We start from the raw sequence: 25,736 nt of genomic DNA on the forward strand, positions 1-25,736 counted from the left end.
GAAATGTTTGCAAAATTCTAGTTTAGCTCGAACTCTACTTAAACATTTTGGGTTTCAAGTGAAACACTTCTAGTATATAAAGGAAAAACCCTTACTATGTTTTTAGAGCTTTTGAGAGACTTTAGAAGTACTCTTGTGAGATCTAAAAGATATTGTGCCTTCCTCTTTCAAAGTTACTACCAGAAATCATTCTCATATCATTAGATTCGGAAGATCTGAAGTTGCTGCATACAAGATCAACAATTGCTGATGATCTAAACCTTCAAGGGTGGTCTTGGAGTCACAAACTAGAGAGTTTGTCTTGATAAACCTTTGAGTGGAATCTCAAAGTCACAAAAGTTGGAGTTTGTGTTCTACAAATCCAAGAAGAGAAAGAGTCCATGGATTTGGAGTTTGCACATGGTCGTGTCAGTAAATTACTACATGAGGTAGCAATAGATTTAGGGCTAAATCTAATTGTAAAAATTTCAATTCTCTTATAATGGATTCACTTTACCTTGAGGATAGTTAGGTCAAATCCTCCCCAGGTTTTTACCTTCAAACAGTTCGTTTCATCGGTTTTCCTAGGTCATTATATCATGGTGTTATTTATTTTTCGCTGCTTTGCATGATATGATTTATTTGTGTTTAACTTAGATTTGAATAATTAATCTAGGTAATCACTTGGTTAATATATTAGGTTAAACAATCTGGTTTAAGGGGTCTAAATGAACAAACGATAATATATAGAAATATGAATAAAAATATATTTATTAATTATTTAATAGACGTATCATGCTGTATATCGTGTCCGAGTCTTCCAAAATTCCCGCGTTGCCATTTGGTACCTATACCCGTACTTGTATCCATATCTATATCCGTGCTTCTTAGCATGGGAGGCACTAGTGAGCAGCATGTGAATTTTTTGCCATTTGGTGGGATGAGGGATGAGGGATAGAGATTGGTTGAATGAGACTGAGAAATAAGTCACATGGGAGGCATTCTTAGAGGCATTATATGAGCTCTACTTAATTTATTGTTCTTTTTTTTTTTTCTTTGATAGGAAGTAAATCAACTTTATTCATTAACTGAAAGAAAAGATACATCATGAGATAATGCATGCTCTAAGAAACATGGTTCTTCTTCAATCCAAGTAACAAAATTGTATACTTTGTTGTTAGTACCAAAGATCAGTTAGAATCAGAATTTTTAAGACATATACAAGGGAAGATTGTATGTCTTTCATTTTACTAAAGATTATGTAGGAGATGGTATCTCATGCGCTTGTCGGATACAAGAATTTTGCATTATGTAGAGGCATCACAAACAGCTAGCTGTCACATGAAAACCTGTCATTTTGATAGAGTTGAAGGTACATATCATGGCTAAAATCTCTTCCTTCAGCTGCACAGCATAAAGATAGTCCCATCTTGCAATGGCAGTTCTGTCTGAATATTAAGAGAGATCCCAATCCCCAACTGCAATTTTTTCTTTTACATAAATAATGAGGGTATTCTCAACACAGACAACACCCATCATCATAGACCACTACCATGACAACAACACAGACACACCCATCAACATGTAACGAGTAAAACTGGGAAATCCAGTGTGGCGTTAATTTGATTAATCAAAAATAAATTTTTATTAGATTCGTTGTTACTGATGCAGTGCAACAAGCACATGTTATTTGGTACCCCTCTAGTGCTATGCTCCTCATTGCAGAATGTCAGTTAGTGATGATTGTATTTCTTCCAATGTTCGCCCTTTAGTCTCTGGAACCAGTTTTGCAATGAAAAGAACACCCAAACTGCAAATGCTTGAATATATGAAAAATGTTCCTGAAATGGCATTCATGCACAACTAAATCACCACTAGGAATAAAAACTCTGGATGACACAGAGGAAGAAACAAGTGAGAGGCATCACCTGCTGAGCTCCACTCGAATAAGAAGTTAAAGGTGTAGGAAACAAGACAGGAGGCAAACCAATTGACCAAATTACAAAGAGTTCCAGCTGAGCCCTTCACATTTATAGGAAATATCTGGAGAAAGAGGAACATTATTCAGTCTGAGCTATACTCATTGTTAATTTAAATTTCCATTGAAGTGATGAAGATATCAAGCTAATTAATGTTAACCAACCTCTGAGACTATAATCCATGGTATTCCTACCATGCCAAATGAGTAAGATCCCATATATACCTGATTTCAGAATCAATCAGTTCAAATTTAAATATATGAGTCAAATACAAGAATATGAAATTATCACCAAGTGTTTGCATTTCACCAAAGTAGTGATGATGGTTGTGTAACAATGCAAGGATGAGAGAGCTTTCTCTGTCTAAAGAGTAAAGACTAGAAAACACTAAAAGAAATTGAAAATGAAATAACAAAAAAAAAAAGCAATTAAACTTGTACAAATCTTCCAAACTTGACATTAAAAGGTGTATGTGGTTACTGATCTACTGTGTTGGTTATGCTAGGGGTTCGGGAGTTAGCAGGCGCCAAGAGGGGACTCATATTGCATCCAATTGGCATCTGTATTACTATTGGGATATTTCCAGTGTTTGAGAATACAGTAGAAGTACTCTTAGGTGCACTAAGGTAATTGGGATCATATATATACCTATGATCTTTGTAACTCCTTCCGGAGTTCATAAAAACTCAATGAGTGTAGTCCTAGTGTGGGAAAACCACGTAAACCTGGTGTTCTTGTGTATGTGCTTTGATCCTTTCTTCTGTTTTTATTGTTGGGGGGACATCAATTCAGAACAAGGTTCTTGCCACTGATCAAATGAAGAGAATTAGGCAGTTTTAGTTCAATGTCTTGCCACATTGTTCAGTTTAACTATTTTATTAGCTTACAGATTAAACGAAAAGGAGAGGGAAAAAAATGCTACATAACAAAATATACATATACAAAAGAGATTGTGAAACCAAAAGTTACCAATGATAGTTAATAGTAAGAAGAAAGTATTAAAATGTTTGACAATTAAAATATCATTACCAATACTCCTACAAGGGCCAAAATGGGACTGACTCCTTTCCACCAGTTATGGTCCTGTTCACAGTATATTGAAAATTACAGAGGGTGATTGATCAACACAGAAATGTCAAATGTTCAAGATAATGTTAAGGAACCTGCAACAAGTATGCTAATCCTGTAAGGAAGCAACCTAAGCAATTCCCCATTGCAGAAACCTGCAACCATTGCAGATTCTCCTATTAAATCTTTGATCAATTAAGCTCTAAACTTAAGAAACTTATTTTGTAGCCTAACCATCAAAATCGTTCGTCCTCCAAGTTTATCTATCAGTGAGGCGCCCAGAAAAATTGAAGGAATCTGCAGAGGAAATATCCACTCTTCTGAGAAATTCCCTGAAAAAAATCACAATAATTATGTGTGCGCGCGCGCGCGCGTTCAAGACCTACCAGGATAACAGCCAGCACCATATACCCAACAGTACTAGAGATACCTGTCACCCAAAATATATATACACACACACACACACATGTAAACATAAGTTTTGTGCTTTGTTTAGTTTTGTATGAAGTTCTGTTAATAATCTCCATGATTTACCAGCAGAATTAAAAATTTCACTCATATAAAACAGAAACCCATAGAGCCCTCCGAGTACTTGCACTAACATCAGCCCGACTCCAACCTGTCCATTAATTTAGTCATTTACATGGATTAGACATATTATATAGCAGAAAAGGGAGTAACACAGGATATGATTGATTTTTTCAACTCACAATGAGTAGATGAACATATTTTCGTTGAAACAAGTTCTGAATTTTGTCATCTGAGTTTTGTTGAAGGTTATCAGTATAATCCTATACAATGCATGATAGACAACTGGCTCAGTTCACTGTGTTGATGTCAAGAATATGGTAATAATGAGTCCAAAAGAACTTTCAATGATATGTTACTTTGATATCAGAGGCCTCTTGAGAGGTATCAGCATCGACTCCCCTGAGGCATTGGAGAGCAGCCTCAAATTCTCTTTGTTTGCCAATCTTTGCCTGCAGATATATTTGCAGTGATCATTTGAGAATGTTGATGCATTCTTGTACTACCTTAAATGTGAACTACTGCAATTTGATTTAATTTTAACATGGTTTTAGCTTTGCTCATCTCTAAATAAAAAACAATGAGAATTCTGTACTCAACTAATAAATTTTAATTAAATTTCAATTGAACTCACCAACCATCTAGGGGACTCTGGAATGAGAAATAGACCAAGGAACATTAATATACATGGAATAGAGCCTGAGGATGAAAATATGTAGAAACCATTAAATAAGAAAGAACCATTAGTTTGTAAGTATAATGTGCAAACAAATCTACCTATTATGGCCAAGGTGCGCCAGCTGATAATTGAACCAATGAGATATGTGAGAGAAGAGCCATAACTTGTCATCGACTGTACAATGAAAAATATGATCCACCAAAAGAAAAAGTAAATTAGAAAATTAAATAGGTTAAATTAGAAAATTTACATTAGAATTTGAAATATATTTCCTTAATTACAAAAAGTTTCTTAAAAAACAAAGTACTTCAATACAAAACATACCTTATCCTTAGGATTCATATAATTCGATTTAGGCGAAGTTTCCATAATGTTCAAACTTCAAATTGTTAATTGGCCATATGTGAGACTCATTTTAATGTAAATCTCATGATATTGCTAGTCCCTAAATGGGTTTGGCTCTTTGTTGGAACACATGGATCATGAATGAATCTATACATACCTAGCTTTTGGTATTGAATCGATTAAAAAACTAAGGTTTTTAGTGACAGTTCTATTGAGGATCGATGAATTTTATTAGAAATCAAGGCTGATCACGGAGTGATTGGATTTATGGGAATTAAACTAGGTCAGTAGTTGGGGCCTTAATTAGTTAGGAACTTTAAGATATCATTGAGCTTGTGGTTAAGGGCTAGATGTTTAAGCATAATGGATGGAACTTATTTGAAATATATTAATACTAAACACAGTATAAAGTTGGCATTTCGATGATGTAGATTGTTTTTGAGTTTGTTAAAGAAACGATACATGGGCATGAGCCGTAGACTCTTACCTGTGATTATCTTCATGCGGGACAGATCTAGGCTTACTGAAGTTAGGAGAATTCCTAAACCTCATTAGTGACAAATATATCTAGAATTGAGGTTCACTTAGTGACCTTTATATATAATTACTTAATTAGGAAAGTGATGTGGACCCATTAGATACCTCCCCGGATGATGCACCCGCACTTCACGACTAGAACATCTGACTGACTCCTACAAGCTCTTGAAGATTCGAACTCTGCATCAACGCTAGGATGATGGGCGGCTCTATGGCTTCAGCTCTTGATCTCACTAGCGAGAAACAACAGGGAAAATGTCTCTATTGAACTCACAAGTACACAAGATGAAGGCTAAAATTTTCTCTCTATATTGCTTACATTATCAGCGTTTCCAAACTTATGAAAGTTGTACTTAATAGGTCATTTATACAGACTCTCACAACACCGCATTTAGTAATACACATCATAATTTTGAGTTCCCGATTTTTGATCGATCAAGCCACAATTGAGGGTAGTCAAACTTTGATGAAGAGTAGTTGTGTCTTTCTAAACTAATTTTCTTGAGCTGCTTATTGCAAAAATGGTCTTGAACATGATGTAACTTGTATGAACTAATGACACATTTGACAATTACAGTGTTATGGAATTTGCCAACTTTAAACCTAACACATACATAATCTAAATTCCACATTCTATCCACAATCACATTAAAAAATATTGTTTCATCATCCAATCAAAGAATAAAACCTTCTTCATGAGTATATACACCTATATTATAGTGCGATTTTTGTCACATACCTAACTTATTAAGTGGGATTCAAGGCATGATACAAAAGTTTAGAAGGATTGAATATACCTGAGTTATTGACATAAACCCTCCCCTTAGATTCTTTGGTGTTATTTCTGCAAGGTACACAGGTCCCTGTTCGCAGTGGGATGATAATTCATTATCGGTCATATTCATGAGTGTATGAATTTGAAAAATCAATCTTACTGCATTTATACCACATAACATGTAATGCCAAATCCAACTCCCAATAACAGTCTTCCGAAGTCGAGCAACCAAGCACCCTTTCAGCAAGCACAAAACATTTAGTATTATGAAATAAATGCAAATGATTATGTGAGATTAAAATTAGCTAATGTATCCGGATTGAAATTAGGTGCAATACCCTAGGTTAAGATTGAGAGTAAAAAAGTAACAAAGTTAAAAAAAAAAATTGTGATAGGAATGAGGAGTAATGGCACCACATGCAATACTTAAGGTATTGCATGGAATCCTAATATCCACACTTATTAAGAGGGGAGAAAAAGATACAGTCTTTAGAATATAATAAAAAGGGGAAGATATGAAACCTTGGCAAAGATTATTGATAGCCATCCCATGATGTAGAATATATCCAAAATCAAAAATGTCTGCTTCACAATATTAATAAAAGTAGAAAGGAATTATAGAATCGCCTGAAATTTTTGAGTTGAAAATCTTAACACCATTAACATTTTGTAGAAATATGGCCTTGAAAAACATACATATCTACGACCAATGACATCCGTCATCTTTCCACTTATTAGTGCACCTATTATTGCTCCAATGGTCATTATTGATCCAAACAGTGAATACTGCACATTTGAGAGAAAGATATAGAAGTCAAATATATCAGTATAAAGAAAAATTAGCAATTTACTTAATTAATTATGGAAAAGCTAAGGAATGTCTTAGAGGAGAAATTATTAGGTCTACTAGGAGAATTGCTGACATGGTCCTTCCTGACCTCCCAATAAAATGCTATTATTTATGCAAATGTAACATCATCTAGTAATTTTTATTTTTTATTCCTTGTGCTAATTAAAAAGCTCATACATGCATTTGCATAGATAACATCATCTCATTGGTCGGAGAGGGTCACATCAGCAGTCCTCCCAGTGTAAATAATAATTTCTTGTGGGTTATTAAGAAACTTAAATAAAAAAAAATTAATAAAAGAGAATTTGAATATATCAAGAAAAAAAAAATTTTACAATTTCCTTCTACAAGTTTTCAAGTTTTGAATTGTTACATAATAGTTCATTATGAGTATTTATTGCCAATGTGGGTAGCTATGACCATTTTATTTTGTTAAGTTAGTCTAACAATTTTATTTTTATGTAGTTATTATTATCTATTAATTTGTCATTTTTTTATAAAACTATTTTAAACTAAATGAATAAACTTAACTCATTGGCTCTATATTAATTATTGACGCACACAACAACATTCATTCATTATAAAATAATACACTACGTGTCTACTTAACCAATTAAATGCTTGAACAATCACTAATTTTACAATTTTTCTTCTTGAACTTTTCTGACTTTATAACAAAAAGTTATTATAACAAAATAACAATACACACATGTAATAAACCGTCTTTATTTCCTAATTATTAAATTATATAAAGTTATATTATATTTATATTATACACACAAATATCCACACACATCATTATCCACACAAATAACATTATAACAAAAAGTAATGCACACACTTAATATTAGATATACTTACACACATATAACATAAATTTATAATAAAAAGTGACACTTACAGTTCACAAACACTTACTCGTACTTTTAAAATTGGAAATACTTGTAGTAAGGGTGTAAAATATTTAAATTAGGGTGTGCAAAAATATTTTTAAGAATAAATTAAAGAATTAAACTAACAAAGAAAATATTATAAAAAAAAAAAAATATATATATATATATATATATATATATATATATATATATATTGAAGTTAAGGGGTTCATTTGAAACCCCTGCACAAAGGGTAGAGCCCCCCTGGACATGGAATAAGTACATATAATTATATATAAAAAAAAGAATAAGTACATGTATTATATCATACCTACGTATTTCATTTGGTTCAAAATTTTAAAAACTGTTTCAAAAACTTTGTAATATATACTTTTAGTATCTTTATTTGATATGATGTATAGGTATACAAATTTGTATGTACATGCAATATACAGTATACTATGTGTGTTTTCACTAAGTATGCCCCATGTTTGCAATATTTGTATACCTAGCGGTTAGCAGTTGTGTAAAATGATGAACGATATACGTAACTTGCATTTGAACCTAGCTAGCACTTATCTACTATTTGCGGCCAATGTTTGTGAAGATAAATTTTAGAAACAATGTAATAATTTCAACTTCATTTAACTTTCGAGGTCTGTGTGTGTTTGTGTGCGCGGACATGAGTACTTCACCTCTGCTACAGTGAGGCCCATATCGGCAATGATTCCATTCTCAGCAAGTGATGAATATACCGCCTTCAAAGAAGCCACAAACATCAATTTATCAGACAAAAGAAAACTTCAATTTCATCCATATCAGATCATCATGTAACCGATGGCCCCAAGCTCAAATAGTATCTCTAGCTGAATCCTACAGCACTGATGTGAATTTATATAACTAGGTTAGAATTAATGTTTGATAGTAGGTAATAGCTTTTTATTTTTTGGCATTTTTTTTTCTTTAATTAAAATTTTTAAAAAAAAATTTCTTTCCTTATTTTTTTATTATAACTTTTAGTTTTTTACTTGAAAAAAAAAATGGAGCTTGACATTCTATCAAATCATCTATACATATATATGAGTCCAGTTAATGTGTGCCCTAAGGGCATACATTAAAACATCCATTTTTGGATACAATTTATTGGGAATTGAAAAAGCTGTTAATACTTTTTCAATTCCCGAGAAAATTTTTTCAAAAATAATTAATTATTGTGTGCCTTAATGACACATATTAACAAAATCCTATATATATATATATATATACACGCGCACGCGCACACACACACACATATAGCCAATGCAGGGAGAAAATCCAATTAAATTCTAAATTAGAGTCTAATTTTGTCCAGCGTGTTTCATTTAATTCTAAAATTTTGGGGTAAAGTGAATTATTAAGTGCGACAATCACAGAGTCTAAATTCAATTAGATTTTAAGTTTGACTTTCCATATTCTGCTTGCTGTTATAGTTCCCTAGGCACTTTGAACCAAGAGAACAATGATTCTATGTAAAAATAAATTAAAACAATGAATTAGAGTAATGGTTCTCTCAAAAACAACATCCCCCTTCCCCTATATATATATATATATATCTGTGTGCGTGTGTTTCTCAAAAAAAAGATACTCAATATTGTTGAGTCATCCCACATCGGTAAGATGTGATATTGAGAAGGAGTTTATCACTTGCTCTGCGACACTAACTGCCGCATGCAGTTTTGGTGTTGATGTGTGAGTGTATTCCCTTATCTCATCCCCTTTCCCTATATATATATATGTGTGTGTGTGTGTATGTGTGTGTGTGTGTGTTTGTGTTTCTCAAAAAAAAAGGCGCTTTATTAATGTTCTATCTCATTCTCACAGCTGGTTTGGTCACTTTGATTTCACTGATTTTGTATTCTTTGGAGTTTAATTTGTATGTGTTTGTCTATGCTAATCACCCATTTTTCAAAAAAAAAAAAAAGTTTGTGCTTTTTATTAAATATATGCACAAAAATTGTTTGACAAGAGACCTTAGTATTAGATTTTCTTCTTTTTCTATAATCTAACATTGTAAAATGTCTCTTTTACAGGTCTAATACATGGACATAAAAATAATATGTATTTTATTGATCATAGTAAATAATAACCAATAAATTAGATAAGTTTTCAATCTGACTTATTATGACTAGTATATATAATAAGTTTTGAAACAATTTCCTTTGTCTCTGTAGTTAGAGGCTTAGCCCAAATTCTATTTTATAAACAAAATAATGTTCTAATATCCTTTTTGGAACTTGTGAACCAAAAAAAAAAAAAACACCTTTGTGAACGATTTAAAAAAAAATGATAAATTGGTTATAATGACAATGATAGGAATGAGTGGAAAATCTAACTTTGAGAAAACGTTAAAACCAAATAGTTTGATGCAAAATATATAGCACTTTCAATCTTACTTTATCGAACCTACTTAGTATTATATATATGTTTTACTCACTAAATTAAAAACAACACCAAGAAAAAAAAAAGTTTTTTGAAACATCATATTTTTTCCATTCTTTTAGCTATAGAAGTATCCAAAGACAAAAACACCGGCCGTGAGCCTCTACTTTCTTTATTTTTATTGTTATAATAAAAAAATTTAGTGAATCGACTAAAAAAATAAATTAATATAAAGATTCTTAATATTTTTATATATATAAAAAAAGAAAATTTTCAAATCCAATAAAAGAAGATAGAAAATATTGTTAATATATATTTACTTTCATACCCCTATAAAATAAAAAAATTAAATTAGAAAAAAATATAATAAAAAAATTTATTAAGAAAAAAGAGATGAAAAAAAAAGGAATGAGAATTGAGAAGTATCAGAAAAAAGACAAAAAAGAAAAAGAAAAAGAAAAATACAAAACTGAAAACATATGATAACAGAAAAGGACAAAAACAGATGGTAAGAGAAAACTAATGAAAAAGAAAAGGACAAAAAATAATTGAACCCAGTTTTTTTTTTTTGAACGTCATTATGGTCCAAAAAGCAGCTCCTTTTTTGTTTCTTTTTTTTCTCTCTAGTTTTCTTTTCAATTTTGGAAAAAAATCTTTTGGTCCCAAAAAAACATCTGGTTTCTACTAACTTTCCTTCTACAATTTTACTGGACCAAACATCCCTATAAATTACTTTTTCTCTAATTTTCTGTCATTCTTTTTCCATCTTCCCTAAAATCCATTTAACCAAACTGACCCACCAACTAATAATGTTACTATTATTTGTAATTTTGAGGTGAAAAATAGAAGAATTTTACTATAATAATTGAATGAGTAATTATACACAAAATGAGATTAAACTTACAACACTGCCACCAGTGAAGGCACCGCAAGCTGCCACAATGGTGCTGATAACGAGAATAGCTGTGGCACTGGAATCACTTGGCCGAACAGTAGCACCACCATTATTATTAGCACCATCACCAACATGGCCATTGCCATTGCCATTATCTACTATGTTACTACTCACCTCTTGTTTTACAAGTAGAGACTTTCTCACCACTTCATCCTCCATATTTCTTTCTTGGAATACAAAAGTACTGAGGCAGAAAACCTGTAGGGAAAGAAATTATGTTCGTGTATGAGAGAGAATCATAGAGAGACTACTATATGCTATGATGCACGGACACGGACACGGACACGGACACGACACGGACACGGACACGGCGATACGACAATTTTAGAAAAACAAGGACACGACACGGCGTGGACACGGCAATTAAATAATTAATTAAATTTTATATTTAGGCATATTTTTAAATATTTTTAGACATAAAATACGTTTATATCTAGAATTTAAATTATGTAAGAACTAAAAATAAGTAAACTAACATCCAAAGTAGTACAATAATACACATAAAATGTTTAAAGTACAAACCAAAAGTTTAAATAGTTTACCTTCAACACCAAACTAAAAACATAAAAGGAAAACAAGCTTTAAACTTTTGGGATTAAAAAAAAAAATTATATATATATATATATATGTAGTGTGAGAGGGATTTAAAAAAAAAAAATTATAACTTAAGTGATATAATTTTATTAAGTCACTAACAATAAACTAAGTCACTAATATGGGCTAAGTCACTAACAGTACACTACTAAGCCACTTTCTTTTTATATCATGGGCTAATATGGGCTAAGTCACTGTCTTTTTTGGGCTAGCAGTGACTTAGCCCAAAAAAGCCACCATATATACGCTATAGAAAACGCGTTATCTGAAAGAAAGAAAAAAAAAAAAAAAAACAAACAGAGGGAGAAAGGAGAAGAGATCGGACTCAGCCCTGTCCACGCCGAGAGAGAGAGAGAGAGAGAGAGAGATCGGAAGGGACAGAGGGCACGGCGTCGACAGCGACTGTCTATGGAGCTCGCCGACTCGCCGATCGGCCCGATCTAGCACCGGCGACTGTCTGGGTTTCAACTTTCACCGGCGACTGTTACAAAATTTGTGATTTTCTTTTTTCCACCTGGCGTGTCTACCGTGTCGGAGCCGTGTCGGGGCCGTGTCGGAGAAGAGAAAAAAAAAAAAAAAAAAAAAGAGACACCGCTCGGACACCGGAGTCCGGCGAGTCGTGCCGGTATCCGTGTCCGACACGTGTCGGACACCGGTACGTCGCCAAAAATGGCGTGTCGGTGCAACCTAGACTATATGTGGGCTCTCCCACGTTCCAGGAATAGCAATAATTGTACCTACTAGAAGTTACTTTAAACGAAGCACTTTGGACCCATAAATTATTCTACAATATGTTTTTTGGGTTGTGTTGGCGCCCTGTTAACACACTTTTGAGTAATTTTTTTAATTTTTGGTAATTTTTTAGTTTTAGGCATTTTTTTTTATAATTTTTTTTTTTTAAAGTAAAATACAAAAAAGAAAATGTTAACAAGTACCGCACGGTACTTATTAATATTTTCCATTTATTTTACCAAAATTGTGATATAACAAACTATGAATGATTAATTATGATTTACACATAAATTTGCTATTTTTTTTTTTTTTTACCAATTGTATTCTGTCATATTACCGTTCATAGTAAAAAGTTATGAAAAATTAGATGTTTCTTGACTTTTCCCCACTACTATTGCATTAATTATTGCATACTGCCACAAAGGTTTTGAATCTTTTGATGAAGATTGGCACTAAAATCACTAAGCAGAAACAGTAGTATCAGGACCAGCGTATTACCACTGTCACCGACACCATGCAGCCTTTGCTAAAGTTTTTTTGTTATCGTATCATGGTCTTGTTTTAAAAGTAGAAGCAGAGACTTCTACCATTATGGTTCCTAGGGAGAAATTAAACCTCCTAAAGGAATAATGACGTGGTCCTCCCAACTCCTGCCACTCAATAGAAAAATGACATCTACCTATTTTTGTTGACTCAGCTCCATACCAGCACTTACCCATTGCCTTAACTCTTGTTAGAAAATCAAACCAAGGTTAAAACTAAAAGACCCAACTGGATTTAACCTCACCTATAAACACAAAAATTATTTCCAAACACCAAAACAAAAGGATGAATCTCATCTATAAACACAAAAATTATTTGCAAATATGATAACTAAAAGCTAACATAGCCAGCGACGGAGCTATGCTTTGGCATTGGGGGGCAATGGCCCCCCCCAACTTTTTTGAAAATTTGATATATATATATATATATATATATATATATATATATATATATAGACACAAGTTTAATATTTGATTCCAAAGTATATACACTTAGCCCCTCTCCAAAATATTTACAAATTACCACATGAAACATCCAAAAATAATAATAATAAAAATCGACTGACCTTCCTTTTTGCCCAATTGCCCCAAGAATAATTGAAAAACCTTAAGACAAAACCTTAAAACTAGAAAAAAAATAAATAAATAAATAAATTGATAAGGTTACATTAAGTTTGCCCCCACTAGGTTGGAAGTCTGGCTCCGTCCCTGAACATAGCTAATATAGCCTAACATACAAACTAATGCAAAGATAACTGAGCTTCTAAAGAGCATTTACAACTCCAAATTAAAACAACTATACCACAACCACATTAACAATTCACATCAAAACCAATTCCTCCAAGTTAGCATCAAGCTTACAATCAAATACCACTAATACAATCTTCCCCACATTACAAATTGAAAAGAACTTAAAACACATATATGCCTTCATCTCATCAACCATGTCCCTGTTAAGATCAAATGTCCACGGGTCTAAAAACCTTAAACCCAAAATTCCCATGTCCCCTACTAGATCGAGTACAAAACCGACCATCGTCTTCCTCTGCCTCTCAGCAAAGCTTAGAGATTGTGTTTATGGCTTTGAAGTGATTCTCCACCGATTTGTCAAAAGCTAAGACCGTAACCTTTTCGCCATTGCAATTCTCTGCAAATCCCGATGGATTCTCAGCGTTCGCTGAAGGAACTAGACCGTCCTTCTTCTTCTTCACTGCTCCTTCGGTTGTCGTCATCGTCTTCTTCTTCTTCCCGCGCTTCGTGCTCAAAAGCTCGGAAATTGGAGGTTTCTCCATATTTTGAAATTATCATTACAGAGGAACCCTATGTTCCGTGTACCGGTTCTCACTTTCCCACCAAATTCGATACCCAAACCGACCGCCATGGAACTTGTTGGCTTTCCCTTCGGCCCTCCACTGACTGTGTCACTGCTAGCTAGAGTTCCTATGGAGATGGTGATAGGTGAAAATAGCAGCCTTCCATGGCCTAACAATTCTATAAATTTTAGTTTCATATAGAGAGAAAAGGGAAATTTCTCCTCTAAAGAGATTTTGGGGAAATAGAGTTAGAGGGAGAGAGGTAGAAAGATGCAGATAATGTTTAAGGGTTTGAGAAAATTTTTGAAATTATTGTTTAGTTGATCTTGGATTAAATCTGGTTGGGTCTATTAGTTTTAACCTTGGTTTGATTTTCTAACAAGAGTTAAGGCAATGGGTGAGCATTGATGTGGAGCTGAGACAACAAAAATAGATAGGTGTCATTTTTCTATTGGGTGGCAGGAGCTGGGAGGACCACATCAATAGTCCTCCTGGAGGTTCCAATAATTTCTCGTTCCTAGGGCCGGCCCTAGACCTAGACCATTTATGGTCTAAGGCCCCTAACACAGAAAGGCCCCTAATTAATATGGGGGCAGTAGGTTTTTTTTTTTTTTTCTAATTAAAAAAAAGAGTGAGTTACTTGCTTTTTTTATTTTATTTCTATCTAGTATGTTTTATAAGTTGACATGTTACTAATTACAATAAGTAATTCAATACTTTTTTTTTATTATTATTATTATTGAAATGTCATATCAAGTTGTAAGTTTTTTATAACAAAATTTGTAGAACTTTAGCATCTTTTTCACACACAAAAAAATTATGAATTAATAGAAATACAACACAATCACCAATAGACCATTAAGTGAGTGAAAAATGCTAAAACTAATACAAATTTTATGACAAAAAATTAACAAATTGATGTGGCAGAAATATGATTGATGCCACTCAAACAATATAATAAATTGAATGTTTAAAATAACTTTTTTTTTATTAGTGACACGTCAGTTTGTAAAAGCTACATAGTAAGTACCACTAGCTCACTCAGGATGAATTAGTCTTATTAATTAGTAAGAATTAATAATAGATTTAAAATTAAAAAATAAACTAAATATTATTTAAATGATATTTAGATATAAAACGCCCCTTTAAAATTTTCTGTTTTAGACCTCAAACTATCTTGGGCTAGCCCTCAGGGTTCCTCCACCATATTTACTTTATTGGAATGCAGAAGAGAGAAAATTTATATAATGGGGAAGTGATAGTGTTTGCTAATAATGTGTTTTTGAATTTGAGACTTGGTTTTCCAATTTTAGCTAACTACTTTTTAAAACACTCGTATCATCATATTAATTCATATTCTAAACCATATATCATTTAAATATTAATTTTTCTTTTGTTTTTATTATTTTTTTCACTTTTCCAAGGAAAACTCTAAAGACACACATATCCACAACATGATTCGGCATCATCTTGTGACACACAAAAATCCTCAACCAAACAGATAGCCTAAAATAAAGAACCTCCTGCTAATAATAGAATGGCAAAATTTTGCATTCAATTCATGAGTAGAAACTAGAAAGGCTTACCCGAAATTCTCAATTCGCCTTGTAAAATTTTACTGTTAATTTTCACTCCATCATTTCAGAATTTTTTTTTTTTTTTTTCTGAAAATGAAGAAAAAAGAAATGGGTATAGAAGGGGGCAACCAGAGTAACTTCTCTACCTGAACGTTACTCTAATCAAGGGCAGCGTCAAGTACTAATGAGGGTGGTCACAAGACCACCATGAATTTTTTTTTAATATACATTAAAAAATTTTGAGTTTTAAATTAATATGAATCTTTTGACCATGCTAGAAAAAAAAAAATTTTTTGATCGCCCTAAAAAAAACGTGAACACCCTTAATAAAAATTGAGCCCATTAAAAATAAAACTCAACCTTTCCAAAATTTTGGTCCAATGAAAGTTGAACAAAAAAATTGCAAGAAATGCAATGTTCACAATATTTTCGTAACAAATTCTAAATAGCAGGTTGTTACTAGTAATCAAAAAAATAACTTCAATGGTAAGTTCAAATTAGAAACAAAAAAACTCACTATTTAAAATGTATACTTTTTAAATAGCTAGTCTGTTATTGCTTACTTTAGTCTTTAGCTGAATTTGTTGGATTTATGTGATATTTTTTTTTAAAAAAAGATAATGCATTTTGTTCATACTAGTACTTATTTAGGCAATACGTAGTAATTGAATGAGAGATCAGTAACATAATAGTTACTTGGTTTCTGGATATTGAAAAGATGTAGTTGATAATATTGATAATGAAACTATCATATCACATAATAGTTTCAAAATATGAAAACTTATGAAAAGAAATTTTAAAACTTTATGTATTTGCATATATTTTTTTTTTGTGATGTTAATATATTCAAGTTTTATTATTGTTAAAATTTTTTAATTTAATTTTTTTTAATGACCATCCTAAAAAGAATTTCTAGAGCCGCCACTGACCCTAATAACATCTTACCCTCTGAATTTGGGTTTGCAAGTAGGGGAATAGTAAGTCATAGTTGTTATTCCAGCCCCACGAGGATGCTAATAGTCGAGCTAGAGGTGTGGGGTTTTTTTCAAGCAGCACTTTTCATCACAGGATTCGAACTTGAAACCTCCCCTCTCAAACCACTCCAGAGCAAGACCAATGATCACCGTACCACCACCATGATGGTTTTCACTTAACAGAAAATTAATTATGGCCCAAAAAATTCGTTCATATGTCTTATCAAAAAAAAATTGCAATGGCCCTTCACTTTAAAGTTTCCTGCATTGGTGCGTTTCACTGGAGTGACAGTTTGTAGTTTGTACACTCCCTAGAGGCCAAACAGATGCACAGTATTTCTTTTTTTTCTTTTTTTTCTCCTCTTTTTTTGGATTTGATTTGAGGGACTGTATTCCAAAGTCATGTCAAGAATAAAGTTACATAGTCAGCACGATGCGGGAGTGATTTGGCTGTGTGTGTATATATATAGGGTCCGGTTAATGTGTGCCCTAGAGGCAAATATTAAATCATTTATTTTGAGAAATATTTTCTCAGTAATTGAAAAACTATCAATACTTTTTCAATTTTTGAGAAAATATTTCCAAAAATAATTAATTATTGCGTGTCTTTATGACACACATTAGCAAAATCCATATATATATATATATATATATTACTACTTTGTCATAAGTCTTAAATTTATTATGAAATTACCAAATATATAGCCGACTTTGAAGTTGATTAACTAGGTAATTTTGCATTGCATGAGGTGGTAGGGTCTGGGGACATGATGAATTTGGTACTTTTAGTATTGAATTTACTTCTAAGAAAACGAATTGGACTGGTCTATTTCCTCCTTGATTAGAGACAGTTTAGAAATTAGAAAGAGATTTTTGAATAGCAATTTCTGTTAGATTAGTGGAGTTTGTAATGCTGCAGTTCATGCTACAGCCAAGCTGAAAAAATAAATTCTCTGTGACTTAGAAGCTGAAATCGCTCTCTCTCTCTCAACAAAACAGAACAAAACAATACATAAAAAAAAAATAATAATAATAAAAAATAAAAAAAAAACTCAAACCTTTATTTTTCTAATTTTATTTTGTTGTTAATATCGCTAGAAAATTTGCCCTTTTTTTTTTTTTTTTCAATATTTGCCTTAGGCCCCAAAATGCACAAAATCGCCCCGATTAGTTTCTCAGCAATGCACAGTGCTTCTGAGAGCTTGTTGAAGTCATAAGGGGACTGTGTCCCATTCCTCCATTAACTTGGTGAAGTTGTAAGAGGAATCACTTTTGTTTTGACTAACAGTTGCAACATGTGATGCAAACTTGTGAGATCTAATGAAAAGGTTTGAGATTAAAGTAGTACCCAATGTACAAAATTCTCACATTGTGGGGTTCTAGAAAGGTATTATGATGCTAAGCAACATTACACTTTTTTTTGGAAGGGGGGGGGGGGGTTGAGAGTGATTTTGGTAGGCAGTGTTACACTCAATTTTCTTTTAAAAGACAACAGAAACATTTTGAGATTGCAATTTAAAAAAAATTGGAGTACAACAAATTTAAATTTAATTAAATTGATTATTACTGAAGAAATGTTAAAAGCAAAAGTCCCAAACTACGTTTCTCTAGAGCCAAAGGCGTGCAGAATAACTTGTTGAAGAATTTAATCTCCTTAACTAACAAATTGGTTAAACAATTAATCTAAAGCTCATCCTTCCCCAATAAGGCAAGAAGAAATGCCTTGTAGTCTCCTGATGTGTCCCTCTCTATGGCATTCTCCAAAGTAACATTGTTTCTCTTAAAATAGATTTTCATGATGTCCTTCAAATCCTTTTCTGCACGAGTGATGATCACACGGCTGAGAGCATCTTCATCAGTTCCTACTGTATTGATGGCAGTACGCAACACCTGAGTTCCAAAAAGAGTCCAATATACATACGTACTTTATGAACTTTTTCTCAATCAAATTATGTACTAATTATATCCTCCAAATTGTAAAGCTAATTTAACTAAGTCTCATAACTTAATGATATGTTGCATATATACCTTTGCATAGTACTTCTGAGGGTCTTTGATACATCGGATAGTTGTACGCAATGCCGCGAGATAATTATCAGTTGGGTCGCCCAACAAACCCTAAAAATTAACATTTCAAACATTTTAATTATCATTTAATTCCAAGGTCCATGAAAATTGAGATACAATAATAATAATAATAATCGTATTGAAGTTGATGAGACCACATTAATTTTGATTTATAAAAGTGAAATTAGACCATTTAATAAGTCAAGCATCTATTATATGTTAGACAATTGAGTGATTATAATAAATTCAATGTTTATTTTATTATAGAGTAAAGCTTATTTTTTAGCTTATATATGTATAATACCATCACTGTAAAAATTTCAGTAAAGATCTAAATCATTATATTTAAACATTGGTCAATTGTGTTATATAGATTTATTTGAATGGTTTAGATTCTACTATAAAAATGAAATATTAATGGCTCCATTAATTAATATTAATTTGTTAAGCCACCATCCTATCATAGTTTTCTCTAATGATAATTAGAATTATTAATAAGCAATTTGTAAAAAACCTGTACTTTCCTAACACCTCATGGATCCCCCTTAGTTGCCATTTCTTTCTTTTTTTATAAACAAACTTTCTATACCTTGGTAATGGATGTGCCATGAATATCTCTGTAGCGGTTGAAAGTTCCCTTGAGCTGTGCCTTGCTTCTTGTACTAAGAATTCTAATCAACTCTTCATGGTTAAAAGCCTTTCCTTGGATTTCCTCATGAAGAATACCTGCTTCTGAATCTGCCATTTGCATATCTAATTCATACCCGTCATACCTGTAGGCGCTTACTACTGCCAAGAGAATCTGCATCAAAGTCCCATAGACATAAAGTGGAACCATTCTTGATTATTTTATTAAACTTTTTAAGCCAAGAGATTAGAAAAGCATTAATGTTCCATATATAATGTACTATTAATATATGCATGGTTTGAAATTTGATTTGATATGATGCAATTCAATCTATCCAACCTATATATATATATATATATATATATATATATATATATATATATATATATGAATGTATTAAAGAGTAAAATGTTAGTGTTACTAAATGGAAAAATGACTTATTTAACATTGGTTTTGATTAACTTGTGAATTCTATTAGTATCTTGACATTTGACACATACTTTCCTAATGTCACCAGTTGTGTAAGAAGCCACATCTTCTTCAATAGAGTGCTTGTAGCGATGCCGATAAGCACGTCTTACTGCCAAGAGCTCTTCTGGAGATCCAATGCATGCTATTTCAATGATTAACCGGTAATCGGGTACATCCTTCTTCAGTGCAGCATTGGTTAAGACAGCATCCCTATCAGCAGGGTCCAGTGTCCAGTGGCATATAGCTCTCTATGTCCATGTCATTTTTATTGTCAAAAATTTCAACATGAAAAAAGAAAACCCAATTGTAATTACATTCAATCATAGGTACATACATGTAATAAATAAATCTAAGTTAAGGATAATCTGAATATGTCATCTGTATGGATATGTAGATTGATAATTTTTGTGGAAATATAAACCTCAAAGTCCCCGGAAAGTTCACATTTAAGCTGCTGGATGAGATCCTCTTGATAAACTTCCTCATAAGCTAGTCCAATAAGCTTCCTCTGATTTGCATTTCTGTGTCCCAGTATGGAAATTAGAGCCCTTTCATCGGTTCCCCATCCTGAGAAGGATATCCAAATAACAGAGGAAAAGGATTAGTATAGTCATTGACTTTTGACAAATATATCTTTTCTCAAGAAGAATTTATACATGTATGGTAAAAGTAATAACTTCATTTTTCTTGCGATAGTAAAAAAATGAGCAATCATTCAAAAATTTATATTTTTTTAAGATGAACATATTTTTGAGGGTGAAGTTTCGGTCCAATGTTTTAATGCAAAAGATGGGACACGAAAGTGACACGTGATCATTTTTGGACACATATAGTATCTGTTTCACTATACAATTTATTAGAACACTGGACCATGAAAGGAAAACCAAATCCTATTTTTGGTTTCAAGAATATATATCAATAAATAAGTTTAGAGAATAAATATGGAGTGCTTTTGATATTTTATCTAACATAAATTTCCCCTTCTCAGTCCTAATTTGCAATGTAGTGCTACAAGTAAAGAAAAATGAAATATGTATGAGCCCGCCTTCGCAAAGTGTCTTTTTTCTAGATACCCCTTTGTTTCCTTTTATATATATATATATGCTTAAATAAAAGCATATAAATGAAAGGATGTTTTCCATATAAATCAGTTTTGGATTAGTAGTTGAACATGTTTCTTTTTTGATAAATATAATTGAACAAGTTTCTACATCAAACGAACATAAGAAACTGTTTATGTAACAAAATCTTTTAGCTGCCATGACAGATTGTTACTGTGAGGACACTAATCGGACTTATCCGCTTTGGGGAGCCAGTCCCTCACGGTTTAATCTCAAGCGGCGTGGAGAACGATACCTGGAGCAAGGGCAGACCTTGGAACTCGGCAGGCCGTCCCACATCGATAAGAGATCCCTCCCACACATGGTTTATAAGCTTCTAGAGCGACCATGTGTGTACCACTACAACATGGCCCTTTTAATGTGAGGACACTAATCGGACTTATCCGCTTTGGGGAGCCAGTCTCTCACGGTTTAATCTCAAGCGGCGTGGAGAACGATACCTGGAGCAAGGGCGGACCTTGGAACTCGGCAGGTCGTCCCACATCGACAAGAGATCCCTCCCACACATGGTTTATAAGCTTCTGGAGCGACCATGTGTGTACCACTACAACACATGGGATCTCTTGTCGATGTGGGACGGCCTGCCGAGTTCCAAGGTCCGCCCTTGCTCCAGGTATCGTTCTCCACGCCACTTGAGATTAAACCGTGAGGGACTAGCTCCCCAAAGCGGATAAGTCTGATTAGTGTCCTCACAGTTACCATTTCTTTTAAATGGAAAATCAATTGAATAAAATTGTTCAAGCAATAAAAAAATATTTTCATTTTCATAAATTTGATGAATAATCTCAATAAATAATTAATTAAAGAATTAGAAACAACAAAAGGAAATTTAATAGAACTTTTTAGCCATATTACCAACATCTGAAATCAGCAGCATATTTGGCATTCACAAAATAAGGATTAAAATAAGAATAACCTAGACAAGCCTTCTTGATATTCTCTGCATCTTCAATCGGGGAAAATTCCTTGGGAGCAATTATGGTAGCCATTGTTTGCTCTTCCCTCTTCCTCTGTCAAAGCTCTGACTATTGTTTTTTTTTTTTTACTTCTTCATTTATAGTGGCCAAACATTTACTGCATCCGTTTCAAAATTAATCCCAATATATGTTGTTATTCACAGCAGTAATTAATAACATTTGCATGTAACTTATAAAGAAGTTGTACCGGTTCCCACAGTGATTATCTCACTTGTATATTTCATTACAATTACTGATAACAGAAAAAGTTAGAATGATATAGTAGCACTTATGACCAAGAAATATGCACAAACGAATGTGCAGCCTCTAAAACCATAGCAATTGAACTACAAAGCTCTTGGCATAACCTCTTTATCACTTGTGAGCATGAAGAGGTCAGTTGTTCGTAGGACAAAATATATGTACAGCAGTTTCTTAAATATTGTATATTAAGGCTGAGTTTGGATACAGCTTCTTCCGCGTTTGCGTCTGAGTTTTTTGTTTTTTTTGTTTTTTTTTTTTTCCTTCTTCTGTTGCAGCAGCACGGGTCAGGGGGACAAGGCTACTGTTCATGTTACTGTGCATGAACAGTAGCCGCATTTTGCTGACTTTCAGCACATTTGTGGGTCCCGTGTACTGTTCATGGGACCCACAAACTTCACTTTACAGACTTTTTTTTTTAATGGGTTCCACGGTACTATTCACATATTTAAAAATTATTTTGCTACAGTGTTTTCAGTTTTCAGTTTTCAGTTTTCAGCAATAAGCTCTATCCAAACGGACCCTAAGTAATTAAGTTTCTCAATTATATTCAAACACATAACTGCATTAAATTTAATTCTTTTTGAAAAGATAATACTATTTGTAATACATTAATCAATGCAACCATGTGTTTGAATGTAATTGAAGAACTTAATATACCGTAAACCAAGGAATTGTAATCTCAAAGAAAGAAAGATGGCTGTTGTGGGATTTCTTACTTAACATTCCGTGAAGATGACAATTTCCCTCGGATCCTTGCATTGTACTACTACCTCCCCCTCCATTTTCTTCTGTTAAATTCCATAGCTTCGACCAGTAGATGGCTCGCCAATTTGGTTGGAGAATGACACATGCACCCTGAGGAAATTGAGTCTTAGGCATGTTGTCTTGTTCCTGTTTTTCTTTGGCCGCGATAAAAGAGCTGGTCAAATGAGTAGCCCACGATACGATTTCAGTAACACTTAGCTGTTGCGCACAAAACAAACTTGATTTCTGTTGTATCCAAATTGGTATTTGAGAATGACACTAAATAAATAGGCAAAGATTGAAGTATAGACTAAGAAGTACTAGTCTTCCTCCTTGTGTTAGTAGCTTATTAGCTTTTCATTTTTGGAATTTGTTGTTTACCCTATCCTCCTAGGGTTGGAATAAGCTTTTTTTTTAGAGGAGCTAAGGTTTAAGTTGAAACCCAATTATTTACCTGGCCTCTCTGTCAAAGGCACTTGTTGTTGGGCTTGGTGGAGCCTAGTCGTGTTTAATCAGGTTGACGACCCGACCCGACCCAAATAATATTGCGTGATTTTTAATGGAAGATTTTCTGAGGCTTAGTCCATGGAGCGGAGGCTTGAGCCGATAGGCCCAAGCCTTTAGCCCGTTTTGTAGCCTATTGTAAATCATATGCGAAGAATATAGAAAAACGATGTTTTAGTGATTAGGGTGGTTGTTGTTTTTGAGAGTGAAAAACTATAGCCGCACTTTGTATTTTTTTTTCCTGATAATAGTGAAATCTCTGCAACTCCGTGAATGTAGGCAAATTGCCGAACTACATAAATACTGTCTTGTGCTGATTATTTTTCTTTGGTGTGTGTTTTTTCTCTATTTTTGTTTCGCACTGGTTTGGGAATTTCGGGTTAATTCCCTACACTTCTAGGATTTCCACTAGTGTTTGCTTGATTTCCTATGCTGTGTTGGGACTACATATCATATCAGATTTGTAAGGTTATACTTTTAGACCCAATAGAGCACAATACCAGTTTATCACTGCTTTGAGTGTTTTATTATTCTGTATGTCAGCTTTGAGGAGAAGATGGTATCACCCACAAACATTAAGTGTGTATTGTTCTTGGGCTGTGCTGCCTTATGGAAATTCCAATAAGGTGCCCAGATTTCTACCTGCATATAGACAGGGCAATGGATGAATAGGTAAGCTATGAAAGGGAAAAGTTGTCGTTCTATTAACTAAAAGGGTACGTGTGTGTGTGGGAGAGTACTGTGAGATTAATTGCCTCCAATGATCACTGAGACACATATTTTTTTGAACTCCCAATATAAAATTCTAACACGTAGGCTTTGGACATATCCACCTTCAAAACTACCCACCTAATTTTTCCTTTTTGTCAACTTAAGGTTATTTTGTCAAATTTAATAAAAAATTAGATTTTCATTCAACTATTTAAGTTCAATATTTATTAAATAATTACAATTGACACAATTGAGTATAATACTTCAATTATTAAAATGGTTTAAATTTAGTCCTTTAATTTTGACTATAATTTTCAAATTGGTTCTTCATCTTAAAATTATTATCAGTTTAGTCCATTATTTAAATGCTCTTTTTACTATTACAAAATTAATGAAAACATTCAATTGTTTCATTAATATTAATTTATTGAAAAAAAAAATGCTTAAATAACGTTATGGACTAATAGATTTAGACAACCACCATGCACCCTTGGCGTGGTGGTCACCCCATAAGTATAAATGTTTGTAGAGGGAAAGATTAGGGTTCAAGTCTCTAGGAGGGAGTTTCACACACATATACACTTAGATTAGACTAGAGTATATATTCTATCTTGTATTAAAAAAAGATAGATTTAGACAAAATAATTAAATTAACTCATTTAGTTATATACTAATAGATTTTACAATTAATATGTACTGAATGGATCAAAGTGGACCAAAATGAACAGAATTGGACTAAGGTGGATGGAAATAGAACGAATGGACCAAACAGGACTGAAGAGGACCGAAATAGACCAAAGTAGACCGAATTGAACCTAACTGAAACAAAGTCGACCGAAATGGACCAAAGGGGACCAAATGGATCGAAATGGTCTAAATGGACCTAACGGAACCAAAATGGACTAAAATGCTACGCTTATAGATTTGGACAAAATATTAAATTAACTCATTTAGTTATTTACTAATAAATTTTACAATTAAAATGGACCAAAGTCAATTGAAATGCTACGCTAATGTTGCTCAATAAAAACGTAACAAGAATAAATGATACACTTCAAGATATTATTATATAGATTACGTCTTATAATAACAATGGGATTCCAAAACCACAAGAAATCCTTTAAAATTCCTTTCATCATGGGCTAGACTTAAACAATTTTTTTTTTGAAAATTTTATGGATGGTAAATTGTCCCATTTTTAGTAAATTGCGAGTTTGGGGGTGCTACAAGTTAAAAGCCAATACATTTTCCTCATAAATTAAATCAAAGATGTCTTTGCTAGAAACACTAAGAAATGACAATTGACCTAAAAGTCATTGACTTATATGATTACATTTTCTTACCTACCAAATTGTCATTAGATTCATTGATGATTAATGTCATATATCACAAAACATTTCTTATTGCAGGGTATGAGTCATTGATGCTTGGATTTCTTCTAGTGTACACCCCTTAGTCTCTGGCACCAGCTTAGCAATGAATAAAATTCCCATACCACATATGACTGCAAATATGAAGAATGTCCCTGAAATGATTTTCCCAAAAATATCATA

The 25,736-nt window shown here is 32.9% G+C and overlaps 3 protein-coding genes across 6 annotated transcripts in view; all 3 read right to left on the reverse strand.

The window, feature by feature from the left end:
• Positions 1–25,736, reverse strand: part of LOC142627206 (sugar transporter ERD6-like 5) — a 66,765-nt gene that overhangs the window by 19,086 nt on the left and 21,943 nt on the right. The gene's annotated exons all lie outside the window — the stretch shown is intronic.
• On the reverse strand, positions 1,211–11,192 carry LOC142627208 (sugar transporter ERD6-like 5). 4 transcript variants are annotated; one of them, XM_075801021.1, is made up of 18 exons: positions 10,935–11,192; positions 8,308–8,370; positions 6,587–6,676; positions 6,413–6,472; positions 6,062–6,127; positions 5,913–5,978; positions 4,332–4,407; positions 4,189–4,253; positions 3,914–4,006; positions 3,737–3,817; positions 3,561–3,645; positions 3,413–3,456; positions 3,261–3,323; positions 3,122–3,181; positions 2,988–3,041; positions 2,123–2,182; positions 1,908–2,022; positions 1,211–1,789 (listed from the first exon to the last, which is right to left on the reverse strand). In XM_075801021.1, the coding sequence occupies exons 1-18, from the start codon at positions 11,142–11,144 to the stop codon at positions 1,713–1,715; spliced, it is 1,428 nt and encodes a 475-aa protein (XP_075657136.1). In that variant the 5' UTR covers positions 11,145–11,192; the 3' UTR covers positions 1,211–1,712. The 4 variants fall into 4 exon arrangements, with proteins under 4 accessions (XP_075657136.1, XP_075657135.1, XP_075657137.1 ...); XM_075801020.1 differs by having other exon boundaries at positions 1,211–1,820; XM_075801022.1 differs by lacking the exon at positions 6,413–6,472 and having other exon boundaries at positions 1,211–1,820.
• Positions 18,401–21,993, reverse strand: LOC142627232 (annexin D8). The gene is made up of 6 exons (XM_075801051.1): positions 21,921–21,993; positions 20,305–20,450; positions 19,913–20,131; positions 19,374–19,586; positions 18,746–18,835; positions 18,401–18,607 (listed from the first exon to the last, which is right to left on the reverse strand). Exons 1-6 carry the CDS (start codon positions 21,991–21,993, stop codon positions 18,401–18,403), a joined length of 948 nt encoding a protein of 315 aa, XP_075657166.1.

This window comes from Castanea sativa, chromosome 3 (genome assembly GCF_040712315.1).
Source record: "Castanea sativa cultivar Marrone di Chiusa Pesio chromosome 3, ASM4071231v1".
In the NCBI taxonomy this organism is placed as follows: domain Eukaryota; kingdom Viridiplantae; phylum Streptophyta; class Magnoliopsida; order Fagales; family Fagaceae; genus Castanea; species Castanea sativa.

Coding starts and splice junctions, on each gene's coding strand:
- LOC142627232 (XM_075801051.1), bottom strand. CDS start 21,993: ATGGCTACCATAATTGCTCCCAAGGAATTTTCCCCGATTGAAGATGCA. Junction 20,451..21,920: donor TATCAAGAAGGCTTGTCTAG/GTTATTCTTATT, acceptor TATCCTTCTCAG/GATGGGGAACCGATGAAAGG. Junction 19,587..19,912: donor CAACTGGTGACATTAGGAAA/GTATGTGTCAAA, acceptor ACTTTGATGCAG/ATTCTCTTGGCAGTAGTAAG.
- LOC142627208 (XM_075801020.1), bottom strand. CDS start 11,144: ATGGAGGATGAAGTGGTGAGAAAGTCTCTACTTGTAAAACAAGAGGTG. Junction 6,128..6,412: donor TATCAATAATCTTTGCCAAG/GTTTCATATCTT, acceptor GCTTGCTGAAAG/GGTGCTTGGTTGCTCGACTT. Junction 3,324..3,412: donor TGGTGCTGGCTGTTATCCTG/GTAGGTCTTGAA, acceptor TTTCCTCTGCAG/ATTCCTTCAATTTTTCTGGG.